This window comes from Gopherus evgoodei, chromosome 3 (genome assembly GCF_007399415.2).
Source record: "Gopherus evgoodei ecotype Sinaloan lineage chromosome 3, rGopEvg1_v1.p, whole genome shotgun sequence".
NCBI classification, from domain to species: domain Eukaryota; kingdom Metazoa; phylum Chordata; order Testudines; family Testudinidae; genus Gopherus; species Gopherus evgoodei.
Genome location: NC_044324.1, coordinates 64,126,778 through 64,145,557, shown reverse-complemented (window position 1 = coordinate 64,145,557; position 18,780 = coordinate 64,126,778). Strand labels below are relative to the sequence as shown.

The window sequence follows — 18,780 nt, the reverse complement described above, 5'->3', positions numbered from 1 at the left end:
CTGGTTCACAGCCTAACTTTGCTTTATGTTAGCAATGTCTTGACCATTACTTCAGTTCAGGCCTCAGGCCTCATACCGGGCCTCTGGTACCAAGGGTTTATGTCTCACGGCCTCATCTTACTACACTCTGTTTTCTTTTTGTCAAAAAGTAAAAAGAAGACTAGAAGAACTGAGTCTTAGCTCTGCTAAATATCAGTTGAAGTAAATAGAACAGCCTTCTATTTCCAGACTCTTAGGAGGCCTATAATTCTTGTGGTTAGAGAAAAAGGCTGAGACCCAGAAGAACCTTTTAGAACTGGTCAAAATTTCAGGGCTGCCCAGACATGAGGGGGCAAGTGGGGCAATTTGCCCCAGGCCCTGGGACCCACAGGGGCCCCCACGAGAATATAGTATTCTATAATATTGCAACTTTTTTTATGGAAGGAGCCCCTGAAATTGCTTTTGCCCCAGGCCCCCTGAATCCTCTGGGCTGCCCTGCAAAATTTTTCTGACATAACAGTTTTCAACTGGAAAATGCTGATTCAAAGCATTTTGTTGGAGTATGTCAATTTCATCAGAATTTTGTACAGGTAAATATTGAAATGTTTAGTATTGATAAGATCAAAACATTGTTTCTATAAAGTTAGAATTTTTCACTTAATTATAATAAGGTGGAAATGTTCAATGTCATATAAAAGTCAAAATGTTTCAGTCAAAATGAAATGTTCCAACCTCATTGAAACACAACTGGTTTCATTTCAATAAGGTCCTTACTATGAGTCCAAAATGAAATATTTCAGAAATGTTGTTTCACAGTAAATTTTGACTTTACATTCTGAATTGGAACAAAAGCAAATTTTCAAATGTTAGAATTTCCTATGGCACCAAAAATCCATTTCCCAACCAGCTCTAGAACCTTGCGTTCTAAATCTTGGATGAACCACTGGATCACTGTGACATTTGGTGGCCTGGCACATTTCTCCTCCTGCATTCACAGTGAAGTGGTTATAATAGAATTCACATTGGTGTGTCTTATTTCAAGATGTCTATCTGTTCTTTAATGTTAAGAATATGCAGCATCTGATATATAGTGCACTAAGCTGATTATGTCTTGCTATGGAGTAGCAGAGAAAACATGTGCATAACATCCAAATTATAATTGCACTTACTGGTGCTGCTGTAAGATCTAAATAATGTTTACATCCTTCTTTTTTGATTTATGATTAATGTGTATGTGGGAGCATTTTATATTCTAGATTTAGGCGTACTGCTACTTTGCTGCTTTCTGGAACCACAGAACTTCAGGTGCCTACATGACAGGTGACCATGCACAGGAAGGAGAGAAGAAAAGGGAATTTGGGAATACAGATTTACATTAAAAAGGAACATTTACTTATTTCTACATAGTGTACATGCTGCAAAGTATCATTCACCTAGAAAGAGATTAAAAGTGTTTCATGAATACAACCCATTCTACTCTTCAGACTGGATTCCTTATATTACTTGCTGCATGACAATGGGTAGTTTTATGAGGTCAAAAGTCACTCTGATCAGATTTTTATATCTTTGTGCTGAGTATCTACACCTGAGTTCTATATTTGACAAATTTGTATTTTACGTTATATTAAGGGTACCTAGAGTGAAAGGATAGACATTCTTATTACTCTGAATAAATCTAGAGAAATATAAGATTAAACAAATGACTCCCCTGCTTTCCAAACACATTTCATATCTGATTAGCTCTAAATTTGTCACACATTGAAAGGTCATTATGAACCCAATTCTGCTTTCTTTATTCACAACTAGAGTAATGCTTTGCTCTGTGTGTGCCTATGTATGATCTATTAAGTAGTGCCATTAAAATCAGAGGGCCTACTTGTGGAGGACGATAATAGTCCATGTCACTAAGGATGGACAGAGTCTGGTCCTATGGTCCCAATCCCTGTGCCTAATTTTAAGCATATGAGTAGTCCCATTGAAGTCACAAGCTTAAAGTTAGGCACATACTTACTTTTGAGATATTCAAGAGCAAGTCAGTAACTTCAAAGATAAACATTTTGCCTTTCTCTCACAGAATAGTGGGGGGCAGAGGGGAAAGCTAACTGCTCCAAATTCTACCATTAGGATAACAGATGTAATGGGAATAATAAGCATAGCATGTGGAATTTAGAATATAATATCATTTTCTCCATTACTCAGAATAATGGAATGGATTGTAGGATGTTATCCCCAGCTCATGCACTTCAATACATATGTATATTACATTTAACTAACTAGCTATACAGGAAATCTTTCTTACTCAACATTATCAGAGAAGATGATGATAACATTAAAAAATCATCACAAATACACAATGCTTTAGCTAAAAATCTATTGAGCCATAGTCTGGCAGCTATTCAGCTGAGTACATTTTTAGTTAATAGCTTTTCTTGAACTGTTCATCTAGCATATTACCTTCCATGTTTAAATCCTGAGATATATTTATATTATTCTTATTAAGCCTGGTCATCCTGCAGAACTTAAGTTTAAGAAAAAGGTCTTCTAATCATATTAAGTGGTAAGTAATATAAACATTGTCCTTACTATCTTTAAAAAATATTCAGAACTTAAGAAAATAAAAAATAAATCAGTTATTTTAAATATTTCATTCTTGTTTGTTGTTGCTGTGAAACTGCATTCACAGTAAGTATATTCCTTCAGTCAAATGATAGAGAACATAACACTGGCATCTAGCATTTATCTTTCAATGGAATTCAATCAGACTAACTCATACAGAGACTGTGAAGTGATTTAAAAAAAATTCAATGAAATTGTATCAGTAACTCCAGAGAGGCAGTGCCAGACTAAAATCGACTGCAACATGGCACATGGTAAAGCAAAGACACAATATAACCCCGAATAACTGGAAGATAAATGTAATTGTGATAAGATAACAGAGAAATGGAATACATTCTACTTCTTCATGTGGCTAGAATAAACTAATCTTATAATGAAACAAGAGAGTATAACTTTGGGACCTCGGTGGATTTTAGATACCCTCATAATTGGGAATTAGAAACATAACACTGTAGGCAATAAATTGAATTAAAATCTTTTTGAACATCTTATGTTAAAGTTTCAAGACTAAGCTCTTTTACCGATCTCTCATATATAGTGAATGTTTTTGTGCAGTGAAAGGAGTCCACTGATAATTAGCCCTCTTTTAGTAAGTGACTTAATACTCTGCTGACCAAAATCCACAGAATGGTTCACACTCATGACAACAACTGAGATACACAGAATATTGCTGATATAGAGGCCAGATTCTGCCACTCTCACTCTGAAGACTGCCTTATTGATTGCTGGGTAGATACTATGGAATATAAGTAAGCATGGCCAAAGGCTAATCACTGGCTAAGACACTACAAAATTCAAGTAAGGACAGCAGAAATTGGCCAACAGTCTTTACATCTATTAATACATCCAAGTGTTGTCACTGCAGTACAGCTATTTTTATGTATTTCACACTATTAGTCTGAATGTTCACATACGTCAGAACAGCAAGTACTTTTTGAAACGTTTTGAGGGGCATTCAGGGAATTTCTGTGCACTCTCCCCACCCCCAGCGCTGGCTCTGCAGCTCCCATTGGCCTGGTACCACAGCCAATGGGAGCTGCGGTGGCAGTGTCTGTGGGCATGGGCAGCGTGCATCGTGCAGAGTGCCCTGGCCCCTCTGCCTAGGAGCTGGACATGCCATCCACCTCAGGGAGAAAAGCAGCGCAGAGCCAGAGCAGGCAGGGATCCTGTCTTAGTCCTACTGCACCATTGATCAGAAAATGCCCAAGGTAAGTGCCTCCTGGCTGGGGCCTGCACTCCACATCCCCTCCTGCACCCCAATCCCTTACTCCAGCCTGGAGCCTCCTCCTGAACCCAAACTCTCACCCAGAGCCCACACCCCAAACTTCCTGCTGCACCCCAACCCCCTGTCCCATCCCTGTTCCCACCTCCGAGCCCAGGCCCCAGCTGTAGCTGCACCCCCTCCTGCCCAATCCCCTGCCCCAGCCCTGAGCACAGTCCCCCACTTCAAACCCCCAGGGGCCCCACAAAATCAATAGCCCCAGGTCCACAGGAGAGTTAATCTGGCCCTGCTCGTGTGCCTTAGAATTTACACCCCTGCTGGTGCAGACTAAGGTACCAGATAGACAAACCCTGAAGAATATAGGCCTTGATTCACCAAAGCATTTAAGTATCTGCTTAGGTCCCAGTGAAGTCAATGGGATTTAATCATATGTTTAAAGGTAAATACATGCTTAAATACTTTGCTAAATATGGATGGACTTAAAGTTAAGCATGTGCTTAAGTGCTTTCTGGGACCTTAGGCCTGATCTACACTGCCACTTAAGTTGATATAAGTTATGTCACTCAGGGGGGTGAAAAAAATCACCCCCTGAGCGACGTAGCTTACATCGACCTAACAAGGTGTCTACACCATGCTGTGTCAGTGGGAGGTGCTCATCTGCAGACTTAACTTCCACCTGTCGGGGAGGTGGAGTTCTGAAGTTGACGGTAGAGTGCTCTCCCATTGACTCATCGCATCTTCACCAGACCTGCTAAATCGATGCCGCTGCTTTGAGCACAGTGGCGCCAATTTAGTGTAGACAAGCTCTTAGTCCTCTCACTGAAATAAAGTTTTAGCACCGAAGGACCTCAGTTCAAACCCTCCTGTCATCACAAGCAGGGTCAATTATACATGGAGGCACTGTATAATGCGTACTTCAAAGCTCTGTCAATAAACATTAGCCATGATTATCATAATTGCTATGCTAATCCTAGACTTTTTGCTGAACTGTGTTATGGTTTTGTAATGTAGAATAATGACCATCTTGCTTCACCAGGCACTCAACCACATTTGGACCCACAGCTCTGGAAGTGAAAAAATATAACCCATTGAGCTATATACAGTCCTCTTCTCCATACTTCTTACAAATGAATATATGTATGCTAGCTGAAATCCTGTCTATCTTCTGATGGTGTACAATGCAGTATAACATTAAGAAACACAAAATTGAGCATAATTTCACTTACCTATAAACAATTTATGCACATTTTGTAATTCAGTCCCTTACATTTCATTTCAACTTTGAAACCAAACCAAGTTGTCTGCAATGCATTACTTGTTTCTATGAATGATTACCATAAACTTTAGTTATGATGCTGATGAGGAAACTGAAATTGCAGAGCAAATATGCATCCTAACCTAATAATTGTAATAAATACAACATTAAAATACAATATATTTTCTGTGAAATAATAATGATTTTGTGGAACCGAGATTTACTTTTCAGGTGTTATTAAAAATAACTAGTAATATCACTAAACAGAGAGATTGCTATTATCAAACGTACGGTATTGGTATCATAATATTCCTTAACAGGTTGTTTATTAAATAACAACCATCTCTAAAGATGCAATTTATACTTTAGTTTTCTGTTAAAACCATAAGATTTAGTCATTGACAGATACTATAAAGGATGTTTTCTAATTTTTGTTCACGATCATAAATGTTTTGTTCATGTAGAAAAGTCTTGAAACTTGAGTGGATTAGAAAGCTCAGCAAATTCCCTTAAAAAAAATCTAGAGAATGCAAGAGGAAATAATAAATTTTCTATATGTTCTTTAAACTATCCTGTAGAAAAAAAAGAAATTTATGTTAGCTATAGAATTCTAGAGGATGGTTCAAAATCTATTTACAGTTCACATTTTATTATATTCCATAAGACTTCAGAATAATTTGATTAGATCTTTATTATATTTCCATAGAACTCTGTTACTTACCTTCCTAGTAAATTTTATAGGACATATTCACAGGGCAGGTAATGGGCCTTTCAGTTCTAGTTCATGACTCCAAAAAAGGTAGCAGAGACTAACACCCTGACCTGGCCCAGGAATTAAGTACATGCTGTGACAAAGTTCCTCCTCTACCTTGGTGGGTCCTGCGCTTATTTGGCAGATTTGCTCACCTCAGTGATCTTCCCCACAGTCTGGATCAACTTCTCCTGTGTCTGATCAGGAGTTGGGAGGTCTGGGGGGAACCCGGGCCCACCCTCTACTTCGGGTTCCAGCCCAGGGCCCTGTGGATTGCAGCTGTCTATAGTGCCTCCTGTAACAGCTGCATGACAGCTATACCTCCCTGGGCTACTTCCCCATGACCTCCTCCAAACACCTTCTTTATCCTCACCACAGGACACTCCTCCTGGTGTCTGATAACGCTTGTACTCCTTAGTCCTCCAGCAGCACACCCTCTCAATCTCAGCTCCTTACACTTCTTGCTCCCAGCTCCTCACCACACTTCCTCAGCTTTGGCTTCCCCCTCCCACACCTGAGTGGAGTGTGTTCCTTTTAAACCCAGGTGCCCTGAGTAGCCTGCCTTGATTGGCTGCAGGTGTTCTAATCAGCCTGGCTGCCTTAATTGGTTCTAGCAGGTTCCTGATTAATCTAGTGCAGCCCCTGCTCTGGTCACTCAGGGAACAGAAAACTACTCATCCAGTGACCAGTATATTTGCTCTCTACCAGACTCCTGTACCCACTGGTTTGGATCTGTCACAATGCATATTTTAAACATGTGAATATTCTCATTACTTTCAATAGAGCCATTCATGTCCTTAAACTTATGCATGTGCTTACATACTTACTAGCCTGGGACATCTGGGTCCAATTCTGAACTCAATATATAAGTGTAATGCTGATTTACTCCACTGACCTCAGTGGAGATACTCCTAATTTTACAGTGCTATAAATGAGAGCAAAGTTCTAAGGGCAAAACTCCATCTTTGGATACATGCATGTGATTCCTAGGCTACCTCGACACTCCACTGGCGGCAGTGTATAGTACAAGCGTAATTATAAGTCATAGTGAAAATAAGGCTGCACCTACATTGTGGCTTGTCAGCGAAAGGCTCTGTCAATGCCTTTCCACTGCCAGAATCTTTCCCTGTGGTGAAGAAGGACTCCAGTAGCAGGGAACAGCTGGAACCTTTCCCAGCTGCCTCCCCTTTGCCAGAGCCTTTCCCTGCAAAGGGGAAAAGCTCCAGCAGAAGGGAGCTGGCAGAGGCTTCCCCCTTTGCCAGAGTCTTTTTCTGGGTGGGGAAGGGCTCCAGCAGCAGGGACCTGATAGCCTTTCTCCACTGCCAGAACCTTTGCCTGCAGTGGTAAGGGTTCCAGTGCTTGAGAACTGACAGAGCCTTTCCCCACTGTTGGAATTCTACTGCCTTCCCCTGACGTTTTCCCTGCTGGTGGAGTCTTTTCCTGCAGAGAGGAAAGGCTCTGGCAGCAGGGAGGTAAGGGGACACTACATTGCTATAAACAGCAGTGTAACAGGAAACATATGTTAACCAAACAGGGAGCAGACGGCGGGGCCAGCCAGCAGGGAGCCCAGGAGCCTGTGGGGCAGCCAGGATCCCAGAAGGGAGCTTCCAGTGGAGCTCCACACATTTCTCTTTCTTAGGTCAGTGGAAGCGCTCTTGGTGATACCAAGGAGGGTAGTGTGGACATGCACCACTGCAGTATTACTATACAGGGATGTATTACTAATGTTGACTTACATTTCTAGTGTAGACATACCCTTAGAAAATGCATCTTAGGCATATGCCTTGATTCTAAGAACATCATTAACAACAATTTTGCTGATGACATAGTGGTAATTGATGAATCAATGGACGAGCTAGTTGCAGCACTTAAAATCCTGGAAAGCTCAGTGGCAAGAATTGGCCTGAACATTAATTGGTGTAAAACCGAAACTCTTCAAATCAGCAATTTCAAACACTCTGAGGGCTCCAGCATCTTAGTGAGACACAACTCAGCAGAGATTACTGGGGATTTCACTGGGTCTGTTGGTGACGACATGGGTGGCTTTCAGAAAGAACTTAAAGCCCTCACTGCGAAAGCATCTTCAGTAATGGGGTGCCTCATCAACAACATCTTTTGCGAACCAAACACCCCAATAAGCAGAGAGATGAAGCCGAGAATACCATTTCTGAATGATCAAAAACATCAAATGGTGTGAATTCAAGTTGAATGAAGAGATCAGTGTTCTAACTAAACCGGTCCGGCTCTCTCAAACAGCCACCAAAAGTTCTTAGGTGGTATGGACTTCTGCTCTCGATGGCTACCAACTTCCCTGTGAGAATCTTCTTCGACTATGATCCAATGAAAGCAGGATGAAAAAAGACCCACTAGAAGACTTAAAATATGATGACTGGACAGGGTCAACAGACACATGTCCTTCACAAGCACCCTACACTGTAATGTGACAGATTTGATTCAGAACAGAACATCAGAGAGTCACATAATGTCTTTGGTGGCCTCACTGTCTAAGTGACATCATGAGAGCTAACCTCCCCATCTGGGTACAGTGTTTTATTCACCGTAGTGTCAGAAGAGTGCTCGATAGTGTGTTAGCAGAGATATATGCATGTACTGTGTTTTCCTACTAGTTTCAATCAAATTTCAAGACCAGGTAGTAGGCACAGATGCTGTCCCCTCAGCATGCCACAGTGAACATTAATCTGTAAAATAAGGACTCTAATTGAAATTTATCTCCTATCTCTCTTAGTTAAGCTCATGAATTCACCCTTTCCATTTTTATTGGAAACACAGATGGTACAACTAAATTGTGATACATTTCTGTCCTGTCCTCATCCTTACTCCAAAAGATTAGACTGTTATCTTCTGTTCTCATATTGCACTACAAACCCACCAACAGATTAAAGTCAAGTAAGGATATTCTGCTTCAGAATTGAAGATTATATTCCAATCTTTAAAACTTGAGAGCAATCCTGCACCAACTAACCCTTTTTAATCTACATATCAAAATTATACCTGCCTGACATCTCAAACCCTCCCCCCATTATTTTTAGTTTCCCAAATATGTATGTATACACAGGCAATAAATAGTAAACTGTGTTCTTCACAAAATGAGGTTGATTCATCACTTAGCAGCAGTAATTAAAAATTATCAGCAATGATGAAATTAATTTTCTCTTTTAGCTGTAATTCTTATCAGGCAATGCATCTCCCTATTCAGAGAAATGTAGGTGTTACTGAAAGGCAGTGTGACAATAAGTGCCTGAATTATGAATTCCTCCCAGGTACACAGATTCATTTTATAATGATTTAAATCAAAAAGATCTTCTCTCGCTTTTTTTTTTTTAAAAATAGAAAGCTCCTCAATTTTCTCTAGTAAAAGATGTGCACAATGTTAGTGGAATAAGTCCTTCTGCATCAAAGTATAATGTTATTAGTCATCACAATCATGTTTTAAAAAAAATATCCTTAGTAAGGGCCTGATTCCCATCCTCATCCCTGCATGTTAAACAATAACTTATTGTCTGATCCAAGCCTACTCAAGTGAATGGGAGTCTTTTTATTAACTTCAGTGGACTTTGGGTCAGTCCTTCTACTCCACAAGTATCTGAACACTGAAATTAGATGGGCTACTTGCAGAGTATGTTACTCCTTAGAACTGGGGCCTTAGTTGAGCACTTTTCTGCAGGATAATAAGAAATTTCTGAATATGTATTGTGGCATTTACAGATTCATCCATACAAAGTTCTATAAAGCTATTTATAAAGATAGTTTTATGAAGGAACAATTATCTGTTAAGTAAGGTACATCTATAGCTAACTTGGCCATGGAGAACTCAAATACAAACATGGAAGCTTTAAATCTGGGATTGACTCACCACTCACAAAGAAGGCATTTTATTCACTAGGCTGGTAGCCAAAAATTTGTAAAAGCAGCCATTGTTTTTAAAAGCAGCTCAGCTCAAGACAACAAGAGTCTAATTTTCCTAAAGGTTGGGCACCCACTATTCCAACTTAAGTCAATGTAACGGGCAAAGCCTCAGTTGGTGTAAGCGGGTATAGTTCCAAATAACTCAATTATATTCATTTTTGTACACTTTTGTCATTTTCAATAAGCTTTAATTTTACTTATAGAAAAATGTAGCCCTGTTCTACTGCCCTTTTGGCCAGAAGAATACCACTCAATATTATTTTACATGGACATGTAAAGTAAGATTTGTGCTATTTTTTTTCAAAAGTCACTACTGATTTGGGGAGTCTCAATTTTAAGATGTTCAGTTTAAGACACCTTTGTCTTGATTTTCAAAGTCTCTTCCTGAATCTTTTCAAAAGGTGGCAAAACTGGCCAGAAAGTAAAGAGCAAAAAGTGATTTAGACACATTATCACCTCAATTTTAAAGACGAAAGAGAGGGAGAGGGAGAGGGAGAGACAGATCAATGATCCATTTCAATTTTAGCAACATGCTAATAGGCTATAAGTCATGCTAATAGGCTATAAGTCTGTGGGTACAGTAGAGTTATGAGAAACAATGTACATTGCAGGTAAAAACGGTGGGAAAATTTTTTCACTTTAATTTTTTCTAAAAGAAGCTATTTCACTTTAAGAAAAATGGCAAAATGAAACAATGCTCAAATTTGAAAAAAAAACATTATTTGAGGTAGTAGATTTTTTTTAAAAGTATTTTTCAACATGAATATATTTTTACTGGCAGAAACACCAAAATATTGGCCTGGAGTGACTTCCTGAAATTTGTAAAATCTCACAATTTATTTTTTGCTTGCAGATATTCATAATTTGACACATTTAGGGTAAATGTATTAACTCCTGTCAGTGTAAATTAGAAATGTGTGAACCTGATTGGAAAAAGAAAATAGAACAAATCAGACTTGCCAAAACTCATGCCGAACCTGAACAAAACATTCAAGGTAATAATTTTTTTATTTAATTGTTTCTCTGTTGTTCTCCAGACAATTGGGTATTCGGGGGCACATGGTGCTATGACAGATATATGCCATATGGACAAATGATATCTTCCATACTGTTATCATCATCTTTGCTGCAGAAATTGGCAGGGAAGGACCACCAAATTCTAGTAATCCTTTCCTTAATGAGTCAAGGGCAGTTTTAAGGGCAAGCAGCAGATATGACTTATTGCCTGTCAAAAAGTAACACCTATTACTAAAAAAAAAAAATTACCTGATTTTTTAAATGTTGGTCAGTACTCACTGAAAACCATGTGATGCATTATGTCATTCTGTCTATCCATGTACTCATATGGCCCAAATAATGATAGTGGCAGAGTACCACTCCATCTTTAACAGATTTTAGCCTCACAACCCCCAGTGAGGTAGAGAAGTACTATTACCACCACTTTACAGATGGGGAACTGAGGCACAGAGTAGATGATGTGACTTGCCTAAGGTCATTGAATCATAGATGATTACGATTGGAAGAGACCTCAGGATGTCATCTAGCCCAACCCCCTGCTCAAAAGCAGGACCAACACCAACTAAATCATCCCAGCCAGGGCTTTGTCAAGCCCGATCTTAAAAACCTCTAAGGACGGAGATTCCATCACCTCCCTAAATAACCCATTCCATTGCTTCACCACACTCCTAGTGAAATAGTGTTTCCTAATATCCAACCTAGACCTCTCTCCCACTGCAACTTGAGACCATTGCTCCTTGTTCGGACATCTGCCACCACTGAGAACAGACAAGCTCCATCCTCTTTGGAACCTCCCTTCAGGTAGTTGAAGGCTCTGTCAAATCCCCCCCACATTCTTCTGTTTCAGAGATTAAATAAGCCCAGTTCCTTCAGCCTCTCCTCATAAGTCATGTACCACAGCTCTCTACTCATTTTTGTTTCCCTCTGCTGGACTTTCTCCAATTTGTTCTCATCCTTTCTGTAGTGGGGGGACCAAAACTGGATGTAATACTCCAGATGTGGCCTCACCAGTGCTGAATAGAGGGGAATAATCACTTCCCTTGGTTTCCTGGCAATGCTCCTACTAATGCAACCCAATATGCCGTTAGCCTTCTTGGCAACAAGGGCACACTGTTGACTTATAAGCATCTTCTTGCCCACTGTAATCCCCAGGTCCTTTTCTGCAGAACTGTCGCTTTGCCTGTCAGTCCCCAGCCTGTAGCAGAGCATGGAATTCGTTCATCCTAAGTGCAGGACTCTGTACTTGTCTTTGTTGAACCTCATCAGATTTCTTTTGGCCCAATCCTCCAACTTGTCTAGGTTACTCTGGACCCTGTCCCTACCCTCCAGTGTATTTACCTCTCCCCCAAGCTTAGTGTCATCCACAAACTCGCTGAGGGTGCAATCCATCCCATCATCCAGCTCATTAATGAAGATGTTGAACAAAACTGACTCCAGGACAGACTCCTGCGGCACTGCATTAAAAACCGGCTGCCAACTAGACACTGAGCCATTGATCACTACCTGTTGAGCCCGATGATCTAGCCAGTTTTCTATCCACCTTATAGTCCATTAATCCAATCCCATACTTTTTTAACTTGCTGCCATACAGGGAGTCTTTGCCTGGAATTGAACCTAGGTGTCCTGAATCCAAATCCAAGTCACTGGTCTAATCCAGTATGGCAATCCCTATGTGGACCAATTTTCAGACCACTGATACTGTATCTGTGAATCGCACTGGCACCGAACAGTGAGAAGGGTGCCCTGATTGTAGCAGTGGGTTATATTGCACACAGCTTATCTGTTGCACATGGTGAAGGATGTGAGGTGATAGATGGGTGTTGACTGGTTCCTCTCCTCCCTGTCTTGGATGAATATGGATCCAATATACTGCATGCAATTTATGACAGCAGTTCCTTTAAATCTTTCTTTGCTCATGTGAAAGAATTTGGTGGCAAGGAGAGGATTTCTTTTTCAAAAGCTTTCAGACAGTGGACCAATTCAGCTCAGAATTTCAATAAAACATACTTTGTATGTTTTCACATGCTTTGATGTGAAAAACATTCAGCATCCCAAAATTTTATGGAAGGCCAAAACTGGAATGAAATGCAGAGATTAAAATGGTCACACTAATTCCAGAGAAAAAAATAAATGTCCACTGTCAAACATTCTGCTGTTGATGCTATTCAGTTAATCATCTGGGAAAGTGGAGATACTGAAGGAATAGCCCAGCCTCTAAAGAACTTCATTCTAAATCAGCATAATAAAGGCACTGTATATTTTAGAAGTGTCAGCCAAAATGAATGCTGCACCACTATGAGAAATTGTATTTTAACATATATAATTCATGCTATGATCCTTCATGTGGTTAGCTGTACCTGTCTTAATGTTATACAAAAACAATAACTAGATGCAGACAGACAGACAGCAAGCCTGTCAGCCTGATAGACAGACAAAAGGAAAGCCTTCTAAAAAGTTACCTAGATAAAAAAAAAAGTTATATAATTCTATTCCATAACTAGGAATGAAATAAAACATAATTTCTCCAAACAATTAGACATACCACATATAAAACCACATAATAAGAACAGTAGAAGAAAGATGCATCATAAAATTGCAGCAAGAATGCAGAGCCAGACCTGATCAGACAGCTCACAGCATAGATTCAGGGGCTTCTCCATGAGTGTATGAAAAAAAGAGCTATCAACCACTGAACAATAGCCTGTGCAGAATGTTTAAAATCCAGGAAGAGAAAGTTTCATCCACTTCTGGAGCATTTATTAAACTGAGAGCATCACCAGAGAAACATATAATTTACCACATATGGAATTGTAGTGCACTGAGATTAAGATCTAGGCGACTTGCCAGGAAGATGGCTTAAAAAATTCATCAGTCATAGCTACCTGATGCAGATGCTAAATGCAACATTTACCGTATCTGAAAAACACTTACTTTAAAGCACCTTTTTTGTTCCTGTTGTGGAACAGTGATTAGCTAAGCATCTTTTACTATGTGCTGATTACTTTCTTGTTGGATTGATCCCCAAAGTTCTTGTGAAATTTGGGTTCTGAAGAACTTAGCCATTTTTGAAGCATGTGAGTACAACAAAGCTCCACATGATTTTCAACACTAGATCAGACTATTAATCCATTATATCTGGTCTCCTGTTTCTGCAATAGCAAATTTCTGATGCTTTAGAGGAAAGTGAACACAAAACAAAACACAAAACAAGTCAACAACCCAAGGCACCCAGCTAATTGTATAATGTTGTATATATTTATTTATTTGGATTTATAAATGATAAGAATCTGTCCAGTCTGCTGGGAGCTTTTGCATTAATTTAAAACTCACAATATTAGAATACAAATTCCGTAATATAATCAAATGGACTCAGATAAAATGCCCCAGACACAACTAATTACCAGGCCAACAGAAAGTTATCATGAATCATAGAATGCCCTCACAGTTAATACGAAGTCCCTAGATCCCCACCTTTTCCAATAATGACTGGGGGAAAATGTTTTGGGGAACTACAGAGCAAAGGAATGCTTTTCAGACCTTTGGTAAGTGATGGGTTAGCATGCAGAAGCAAGACAAAAAGCACCATCTCATAAAAGAGTGTGCATATACATGTGTACCAGGTGGTGGTGAAATCCATGTGATAAATTGCAGAGCCATATAAATTATGCTTATTATGACTCTTTGATGGTCCCACCTATTCACTGATGACTAATATATCTCCCATGGTATTCCCAATATTTCAAACCTTTCAGCAGCTTCAGCTTCCTCAGTCGCATGGCTCTCTCTCAATTAATCAATTCTCTTTCATTGCAGGGGCTTAAGGACTGGTGCACCTCAGTCCCTTTTATTCTCTGCATGTGGTACATAACAGACTAATCTAACATAGTCTGTAATACTTTGGTCTAATTTGGGTTGCTGGGTTTAGTGTGTGGGCATTTGGTGGTGTTGGTGGCTTGTGACATACAGGAGGTCAGACTAGATGATCTGGTGATCCCTTCAGGCCTTAAACTCCATGATAGTTGTTGGTGAGATATTCTACTAATTCAGGATTAGTAATAGAAAAACAAGCAAATCTGTCTTTCAAATCTGCATTACAATGTGACTGCAGAGTATAGAAAGGAAATAATTTCACTCTGTGGATTGCACATTTTCCATGCCCTCATAATGACCACTGTTGACTGTCTGGCAAGTTAAATATTTTTACGTGTTTTGGAATATTTAATCCATAATAATAGAAGCAAACATCTGTCACTTACATTCTTGAATCATCCCACAGCACACAATAGGGATTCAATGTGCCCTAAAAACAAACAAACAAACAATACCATTAGTTACTGGTGTACGTAACCAATAAAGTGCTCAGTCCCGCAGTCCTAGTTCAGGGCAGTCAAACCTTAGTCCCAGATTTGGACCTTAGCGTCCAAAATATGGGGGTTAGCATGAAAACCTCCAAGCTTAGTTACCAGCTTGGAGTTGGTACTGCTGCCACCACCCAAAAAATTAGAGTGTTTTGGGGCACTCTGGTCCCCCTGAAAAACCTTCCCTGGGGACCCCAAGACCCAAATCCCTTGAGTCTCACAACAAAGGGAAATAATCCTTTTCCCCTTCCCCCCTCCAGGTGCTCCTGGAGAGATACACAGACACAAGCTCTGTGAATCTAAACAGAGGGAGTCCACCCTCTGTAATTCCAATCCTGGAAACAAAAGCACTTTCCTCTTCACCCAGAGGGAATGCAAAATCAGATTAGTAAATCTAACACACACAGATCTCCCTCTGACTTCCTCCTCCCACCAATTCCTTGGTGAGTACAGACTCAATTTCCCTGAAGTTTTCCAGTAAAGAAAAAACTCCAACAGGTCTCAAAAAGAAAGCTTTATATAAAAAAAAAGAAAGAAAAATACATACAAATGGTCTTTCTGTATTAAGGTGACAAATACAGGGTCAATTGCTTAAAAGAATATTGAATAAACAGCCTTATTCACAAAGAATACAAATCAAAGCACTCCATCAACTATAGACATGTAAATACATGATCTCTGTACTCACAACTTGGAAACAGAAGATCAGAGAGCAGGAAATAGAAATCACTCCTCATAGCTGAGAGAAAAGCAGGCAGACAGACAAAGACTCAGACACAAACTTCCCTCCACCCAGAGTTGAAAAAAAAATCCTGTTTCTTGATTGGTCCTCTGGTCAGGTGCTTCAGGTGAAAGAGACATTAACCCTTAGCTATCTGTTTATGACAAGGGCCTGATCCTAAAAGATCACCCTCAGTTTGAAGAGGTTTGAAATCAATGGGAGGGAAAAACAAATTGAAGTCTGTGGGAGTTGAGGTCACTTAGCACTTCACAGAGCGCACTGAGCACCTTGCAGTATTGAGTCTATTGTCCCTACTCAGGAAACAGTCCTGTAGATGTCTCCATGAAGCCACTTGGAATTTTGAGTAGGAAAGGACTGTGGTATTGGGTCCAAATGTGCCAGTTACCTAAACGTGGAGCCTGCCCAGTTCATATTAATTAAGTAATTTCAATTTTCCCCCTGTATTCCACTCCAAAAAGAATGAATAAAAGACTTTCAAACTGCTGCCCAATCAGGTTAACCAATGGATTAGTTATTCTCAATAGGCAGAATTTTAGGTCTTGTCTGCACCCAAAGATGGTATTAATTTACCAAAATCAGTGGAGCAATTTATGTAAGCTTGCTAATTTATCAAGGAGGGCTTTAAACTAGGTTCGCTGGGTGATGGTGACTTAAGCCTAGAGTTAGGGGAAGTGGGATACTGGGAGGATACACAAGGAGGAGGGTGCAACAGGGGAGGCCTCCTGCTGCATACTTATAAAGTAGGGCAATTGGCTAGTTATGTTAGGTGCCTGTACACAAATGCAAGAAGCCTGGGAAACAAGCAGGAATAACTGGAAGTTCTGACAAAGTCAAGGAACTATGACGTGATTGGAATAACAGAGGCTTGGTGGGGTAGCTCACATGGCTGGAGCACTGTCATGGATGAGTATAAACTGTTCAGGAAGTATAGGCACAGGAGAAAAGGTGGAGGAGTTGCACTGTATGTAAAACAGGCAACAAAAATAATTAGGAGGCTGGGGCAGATGACTTATGAGGAGAGGCTGAGGGAACTGAGCTTACTTAATCTGGAGAAGAGTGAGAGGGGATTTGATAGCAGTCTTCAACTCCCTGAAGTGGGTTTCAAAGAGGATGGAGCTAGGCTGTTCTCAGTGGTGGCAGATGACAGAATAAGGATCAATGGTCTCAGGTTGCAGTGGGGAGGTCTAAGTTGGATATTAGGAAACACTATTTCACTGGGAGTATGGTGAAGCACTGGAATGGGTTATCTAGAGAGGTGGTGGAATCTCCATCCTTAGAAGTTTTTGAGGCCTGGCTTGACAAAGCCCTGGCTAGGATGATTTACTTGGGGTTTGCCCTGCTTTGAACAGGTGGTTGAACTAGATGACCTCCTGAGTTCTCTGCCAACTCTAATCTTCTATGAGTCTATGTAGTTTAGTTGTTGCATCCCCTTTTTGTAGACATTCATAATTCTATTTCAGAATATTCACATTAGGTGGTTGAGCTGATTTAGCTACATCACTTTCTAAACTGATTTTGTTAAATCAGTACCGTTTTTGTATGCAGATAAAGCCTTAACTGTGCTTAGACTGAAACTCTCTATTTCTGATACCAGTTCTTGGACCCACACACTTTAAAGTAGCCCAACTGACTATTGATCACAACAGGCCATCCACCAGTGGAGAATACCTGGGGCACAGTAACACTTTGGCCACATTCCAATCCTGCCCCTTACTAAGGCCCAATGCCAAGGGTGCAGGAGGAGAAGTTCACTGTAGAAACTGGCTATGCTGGTAGATTATTTAATGAAGAGAGAAAATTAATGGCCTTCTGGATCTTTTGTGCCATTAACGGTAAAAGGGTTACATCATAGCAAATATTCTACTTTTTCATGATCAGTATTAGCCCAGCTCAACTCCCATTCATATCAGTGGGAGCCTGGGCCCTAAATCTCAGTTTCTTACACATATTAAAGTGGGGTAATATTTCAGAAAATTGAAGGCTCTTTATTATTACTCTTATTTCCTTCTGTCCACTATGAAGTGAAGACTAAAATTCAAAGTTTGGGCCCAATCCAACAAATATTTTTTCAGGCTAAGTGTACATTAACTCTAATGAACATTTTGATTGAGTAAAGACTGCAGGACTGGGCTACCCGTTTGTTGTAAAGATTGGGTATGCATTAAGCCACAGCTACACAAACTACAGTAGATGTATAGTGCAGAATCACAAACAAAACTGCAGACATCTAAAGGAACAGATTTCAAGGTTCTATTTACATGCACAAGACATATTTTGTCATGATGTTCATGTAATGTTCTCCTAGAAGTCATATATAGCACTTTTGGCACAGATATCTTAAAGTTAGGAATCAATTAAAATAGAAACTGGGCACAAAAGCACAACTCTGCCAACAAAAGATTGATGGAAAACAAAAACAACGGAAATTGCAAGGAATAGTTTAAAATGATCAAGTTATTTTCATCTTTATATACCAATCTTAGGATAGTACTGAAAAAGTCAGTTGTACATGTTGCCAGTGGACAATATTTTTAAAGAAGCACTTTCACACACATCATTTTATTCCACAGCTCTTTCAAACTATAGAAACTATTTATTAATATTAATGAAAGAAAATATCCACCCATTTGTTAGAATTCTTCTATCACCCTTTTTACAGAGAGGCATAGCTTTCTCTTCCAGACTCCAGAAACAAACATATTTAATGAAGTTCGGATCTTGTAGTTCACTAGTTTGGTGACTGTATTAAATGTTCTAAGTTTGGTATAATTATTTAAAAATACATGTGGTACTTTAAATTCACATCACACCTTACGAACATAGATAAGTGACTTCATAATCTAAAATAAAAGACTAAAAACACATAACAGCCACATACAGAGCCAGTGTATGCATCTTGTACCACTGGCCCAA

At 39.7% G+C, this 18,780-nt stretch overlaps 1 protein-coding gene across 5 annotated transcripts in view; it reads right to left on the bottom strand.

Annotated features, from left to right (window-relative positions):
* Nucleotides 1-18,780, bottom strand: part of ADGRB3 (adhesion G protein-coupled receptor B3) — a 641,000-nt gene that overhangs the window by 209,338 nt on the left and 412,882 nt on the right. For all 5 annotated transcript variants that reach the window (XM_030555674.1, XM_030555672.1, XM_030555671.1 and 2 more), the window contains one exon: nucleotides 15,024-15,067. In XM_030555674.1, the coding sequence (XP_030411534.1) occupies nucleotides 15,024-15,067 (44 nt within the window). The remainder of the gene's footprint in view (nucleotides 1-15,023; nucleotides 15,068-18,780) is intronic.